At 32.9% G+C, this 6194-nt stretch overlaps 1 protein-coding gene across 1 annotated transcript; it reads left to right on the top strand.

Annotated features, from left to right (window-relative positions):
* Window positions 1-1158: 1158 nt before the first annotated feature.
* Window positions 1159-3530, top strand: LOC129309537 (cytochrome P450 78A5-like). Its single transcript, XM_054951144.1, has 2 exons — window positions 1159-2250; window positions 2720-3530. The coding sequence occupies exons 1-2, from the start codon at window positions 1246-1248 to the stop codon at window positions 3320-3322; spliced, it is 1608 nt and encodes a 535-aa protein (XP_054807119.1). The 5' UTR covers window positions 1159-1245; the 3' UTR covers window positions 3323-3530.
* The last annotated feature ends 2664 nt before the right edge of the window (window positions 3531-6194 follow it).

The following is a 6194-nucleotide window of genomic DNA, read 5'->3' as shown; positions in this document are numbered from 1 at the left end:
TTAACAATTTTCTTCTAACTATAAACTGTTATTAGATTAGTGAAAATTTCATATTTTTCATGAGCATTGCATGATTTTATAAATGTATCCTTTGAATCTAAAATTTTGTTCAATCTAAGAAGGTTTATTAATTATTTTTAAAATTTACTATTTAATTTTTTTAATTGATAATTATAATAAATAAATATATTCTCAAAAGTTCTGAAGTTCTAATCAACATGGTAATGATATTCAATTGTCACAAAATCTTTATGTCAATAATATCAAATTATATCATATTAGAAACCATTCATGCAATAAATTTTAATAGTTTGGTTGTTATAGAAAAAAGCAATTTTTCTCTAGGAAAACATATCTTAACCATAATCTCTTAATCTTCAGATAAATGATTTTATGATAGATATCAAGTACATAGCATTTAATATGTTGGAATATTTTTTTTGCCATGCTATAAAACAAAAGCAAAATTAAATGACACAAATGTTTTAAGATCATATGTAGCATTATTTGGTTAAAAATAAGTAGATCATATAGTAACTATATGTTTAAACTACTAAAATAGTTATATAAGATATACATAAAAGATTACATATAAAATTAAAATGGGTATTTTATCTAATGTCTAAAGGCTTTTATAATGTGTCAATTTAGGAGGTCAAAATACACATAACCCTTACATTTTACTAAGAAAAAATTAACGAGTTAGGTGGTTTCAACCAATAACATATACGAACAATATAAGATATAAAATCAAGTACTAGCAGCGTATATGTGTATGAAGTTTTATGGCGAAATCAATAGCATCACTATGCCATTATTTTTCAATTACATAACTGTCTAAATTTTATATATTATTTTAAACAAGATATAAATAATAATTCTGTAACTGTAGTTTTCATAAAATAATGATTGAATGTAAATAGTATGAAATTCAGATTATTTAAAGCTAACCTAAATAATTCAGATTTATTAAAAAATGGCACTGTAGTCATCAGTAACAAAGGATCCGTAATAAGATATATATATATATATATATATATAAGGATATAAGGCGGTAGGGTAAATGCTAACCATAGTTAGCTTCCCAACCAGAGATCCTTAACCATGGTCACTTTCCAAACCATATGTATGTATATATATAACAGACGTCCATCTCTGGGCAATTCCACAAGCTAGCTATTGAGAAGTATCGAACTTTCTCTGTTATTTTACTCTTTAAACTCTCTTATTTCCAAACGCGAAGCCATGACAGTATCTTCTTCACCATCATCACTATCATTTGTTAACTCCTTCTTCTTGGTACTGTGTCTCGGAGCTGCAATATTATTCCATTTCGAAACTACCATCTTGCTTCGCTCCTATTGGCCTCTCACTTTATTTCTCTTCTCTTCTCTCACCCTCTTGGCTTTCTCTCTGAATTACTTGCTTGTTCCTGGAGGCTTTGCATGGAGGAATTACGATCATTGCAAAAGCCCTAATAATAAGTTTCGTGGTCCTACGGGTTGGCCCATATTGGGGATTTTGCCTCAGATGGGTTCTCGGGCTCACAGAAACCTAGCAGCCATGGCAAGTTCGTTGAACGCGAAAAGGCTCATGTCGTTTAGCCTAGGAACTACACCGGTTATCATAAGCAGCCACCCGGAGACGGCGAGGGAGATTCTATACAGCGTGTCGTTTTCGGATCGTCCCACTAAGCAATCGGCCCGCTTGCTGATGTTTGAGAGAGCCATAGGGTTTGCTTCCGCCGGGACTTACTGGCGCCACCTCCGGAAGATCGCCGGCTCCATGTTTTCTCCGAGGGGGATCTCTGGCATCGAGATTCTCCGGCAACACGTGGCCGATGAAATGGCGATGAGGGTTGAGAAGGAGATGGAGGACAAAAAAGTGGTGGAAGTTCGAGGAATATTGCAGAAAGGGTCGTTGAGTAATATTCTGGAGACTGTGTTTGGAAGCAGTTTGGGAGATCATGAGAAGAAAGAGTTAGGTACTATGGTTGAAGAGGGTTACGATTTGATTGCTGAGTTCAACTGGGAAGATTTTTTCCCGTTAAAATTTTTGGACGTTAAAGGTTTGAAGAGAAGGTGTCAGAAGTTGGCGGCTAAGGTAAGTGGTTTGATTGGTCAAATTGTGAAACATCGAAAAGCAGATCAGAATCAGAATCATGATCAGAATAATGATTTGCTCAGTACTTTGCTTTGCTTGCCTGTTGAGGAAAGATTGGATGATGCAGATATGGTAGCTGTTTTATGGGTAAGTACATATCTCTTAAGCACTTTCTTTTGGAAGATTATTTCTCTCCAACAAACAAACATTTACACACCCGGTGGACCTTTCTACAAATTAACTTAGATTAATTGGATAACCTTGAAAGTGTCAACTTACAATGCATGTGTGTCGGTTGGTCCGTACGTACTTGATTCCTTGTATCCTATTGGTCTTTCGTGGAGGATTCTATAAGTGTGTGTGCGCGTGTGTGTGTATATATATAAATATGATCCAGCAGATTGTTAGTTTAACTAAATATTTTATAAGATTCAGATTGTACTGCGTCACAATATAGAGTGTTATAACCTAACGATATTTAGAAATTTAATTTTTCTGCGTTCTGAAGAACTCACGTCTTTGTTAAAACACAGCTTAAGTAGTTTATATATATATATATATATTGATTTAATGATTTTCTCTTCTTTAATACTAAGTTAATAATTTTGACGTCTAGGAAATGATATTTCGCGGCACAGACACAGTTGCGATCCTTCTTGAATGGATCATGACCAGAATGGTTCTTCACCAAGACATACAACTGAAAGCTCGCCAAGAAATCGACACGTGCGTCGGAGAGAATGGTCACGTGCGAGAGTCCGACATTCCCAACCTCCCTTACCTTCAGGCCATTGTCAAAGAAAGTCTCCGCCTGCACCCACCAGGCCCGTTGCTGTCGTGGGCCCGCCTTGCTGTTAATGATGTCCACGTGGACAAGATGTTCGTGCCAGCTGGTACCACAGCAATGGTTAACATGTGGGCCATAACACATGATTCAGAGATCTGGGAGGACCCATGGGCCTTCAAACCCGAACGATTCATAAAAGAAGACGTGTCCATCATGGGCTCGGATCTGAGGCTAGCACCGTTCGGAGCGGGTCGTCGGGTGTGCCCTGGAAGAGCACTGGCCTTAGCCACGGTTCATCTGTGGCTCGCAAGGTTGCTTCACAACTTCATATGGGTTCCCACGTCGTCTCAACCCGTGGAGCTTTCAGAATGCTTGAGACTGTCTCTTGAGAAGACAAATCCTCTGAGATGCCAAGTGATTCGTAGAAGGTAGATGTGTGTGTGTCTGTGTCTGTGTGTTTGTACGTCGTATATTGTGAGATGTGTTGTAGTAATTTTTTTATTTCGATTGTGTTATGTTTTGTGAGGGAAAAAGAACTGAGAAATAAGCAGTTAAGTGTGATGCAGTGTGTGAAATGAAGCTACGTACGAAGAAACTGTAATTCTCTCAAATTAATAAATAATCTTGAAGTTAAGAGAGATGCATGGTGTAATTGATACAACTAACTACTAACTTATTGATTTAAATTCGGTGACTGTACTTAGTATTTGTATAATTTATATTGTTAAAATCTAGATTAATAGTTCTAAACTTATATTTTACTTGAAATTAATGAATGAATAAGTTTCTTTACACTATTAGTATGGATTTCAGTGACTTAGACGACATAGGTACTCAATGCTTATTATCACCAAATCCAAAACCCTACTTTACATTATTCTATTCTATCATGCATGACTCATAATTAACTAAAATGCTAAAACGAGAAAAATCACTAATTCTTGTGTTAATTATACCAATATCTTTGAGATTTTGATTTGCATATAATTCTATGAACAGTAAAGGTGCATTTTTATTCTTAAAGTATTTTTAAGAAGCACCCAACACTCTAACATTTTTATTGGAGCAATTTTACCTTTAAAGTTATTGAAATGAAGTAATTTTTCTCTTTTTATCAAATTTTCCAGCCGTCAATATTGAAATTTTGATAGAAATGGCAAAATTACTCCATTTTAATAATTTTAAAGGCAAAATTACTTTAACAAGAACGTTAAGATACTAAGTGCTTCTTGAAAAATACTTTAAGAATAAAAACACTACAAAAAAAATGACTTTCAGCGGTGTCACTAAAAAGTCGCCGCTGAAAGTCACACTTTCAGTGGCGACTTTTACTGTCACTGCTAAAAGTTGAGAATCAGCGGTGATTTTTTAATGTCGCCGCTGATTGTCAGCATTTTTTTATTTCTTTTAAAAAAATTATGTTGTAAGTTTTAACGGCGACATACAAGTCGCCGCTGATTGTCAGTATTTTTTAATTTCTTTTAAAACAATTATGTCGTAAGTTTCAGCGGCGACATACAAGTCGCAGCTGAAAGTCGACTTTCAACGGTGACTTTTTAGTGTCACCGCTGATTGTCAGTATTTTATAATTTTTTTTAAAAATTATGTTGCAAGTTTCAACGGTGACATAAAAGTCACTACTGAAAGTCGAGAATCAGCGGTGACTTTTTAGTGTCGCCGCTGATTGTCAGCATTTTTTAATTTCTTTTAAAAAAATTATGTTACAAGTTTTAGCGACGACATACAAGTCGCCGCTAAAAGTTAACTTTCAGCGGAAACTTTTTAGTGTCGCCACTGATTGTCAATATTTTTTTATTTCTTTTTAAAAAAATTATGTTGTAAGTTTCAGCGGCGACATACAAGTCATTGTTGAAAGTCGACTTTTAGAGGTGACTTTTTAGTATCTCCACTGATTGTCAGCATTTTTTTGTGTTTTCAAAATTAGATTAAAGTATTATTTATAGGAAAAAATATATTTTTATTTTACCAATTTCATGATATTCTTTTTATTTAAATTTTAATTTATTTTCATTTTTATTTATTTAACCAAGTCGTATGTATGTATACATAGATACACATCTATATCTTGTAATATTACAAGTGGAGAGAGGTTTATATTAAGAGATAGAGAAGGGGCCATTTAACTCAATGCTTATAAAATCAAAAGTCTTTTGATTTTATAAAAGTTTAGAAAAATCATGGTTAAATTAGCTCTTTTGATTTGCTTCACTTAATTACCTTTTTTTTTGTGCTTAAATTATTTTTTGACAAGATTCAACTCTTGTTTTTCTTTTGCTTTTTCTTTTTTTTCTTTTGTCATATTTGTTTTTCACCCATGATTTCTTGTGTCTTTTTCTATTTCAAAAAGAATTTGGATATATTTTGCACAAATATCTCTTTCAAATTTTTCTCTTATTTAATTTATTCTATTTTCTATTTTTGAGATTTCTATTTGTTTTTTAATTTTTTTATAATGTATTTCTTTATTTTTACCTTCTCTACTTTTCTTTCAGGTTCACTATTCTTATTTAGTTATAGACTAAAACTCTTAAGACTTATCTTATTCTTTTTTTTGACTTAGATCCTAATATCTTATCGAATCATCTTATATTTTTATTTCTACAAGTTTTATTTTCTATTGATATTGTTCTTCCTAGGCTTAATAGGAACACCACTACCTAACTTTCCTATTCTTTCATAGGATTTTTGAATATTATATTTTTTAAATATTCTGTGTTTGTTACTACACTTACTTGGCAATATTATTTTTTATAAGTTATATGTGATATTATGTTCATGTATCTTTATTGATTTATTTCAAAAGGGGTGTTATCTATTTCATTTTCTATATTTTCTTCTACTTTTATTTTACTAGTTATAATGAAGAATGATAAATTCTACTATTTTAACATATGGACAAATAATTAATATTATAAAATCTTTAGAAAAGATAATTTTAAAAAATATAAAATAGAAATAGTTTGTTATAAATGTGAAAGATTTGGCCATTTTTATAATTTTTTTAAAAAAATTATGTTGCAAGTTTCAGCAGAGACTTGTATGTCACCGCTGATTGTCAGCATTTTTTAATTTCTTTTAAAAAATTATGTTGCAAGTTTCAGTGGTGACATACAAGTCGCCGCTGAAAGTTGACTTTCAGTGGTGACTTTTGAGTATCGCCGCTGATTGTCAGTATTTTCATGGCACCACGTGGCGTGAGGTGGGGTGCCATATGGACGGTGACGTGGTGCCATGAGTATAAGTGAACCAACATTACTTTTCAGCGATAACTTTTTGGTAGCTT

Source organism: Prosopis cineraria, unplaced genomic scaffold (genome assembly GCF_029017545.1).
Source record: "Prosopis cineraria cultivar Desert tree isolate PC_DT_omini unplaced genomic scaffold, ASM2901754v1 PC4, whole genome shotgun sequence".
Classification (NCBI taxonomy): domain Eukaryota; kingdom Viridiplantae; phylum Streptophyta; class Magnoliopsida; order Fabales; family Fabaceae; genus Prosopis; species Prosopis cineraria.
Note: the sequence above shows the minus strand (reverse complement) of the source record. Positions and strands in the feature narration are given on the sequence as shown.

Bases quoted from the DNA above. Each gene is read 5' to 3' on its own strand.
- LOC129309537 (XM_054951144.1), top strand. From the start codon at position 1,246: ATGACAGTATCTTCTTCACCATCATCACTATCATTTGTTAACTCCTTC. The intron at 2,251-2,719 runs GTAAGTACATAT...TTTGACGTCTAG, and splicing joins ATATGGTAGCTGTTTTATGG to GAAATGATATTTCGCGGCAC.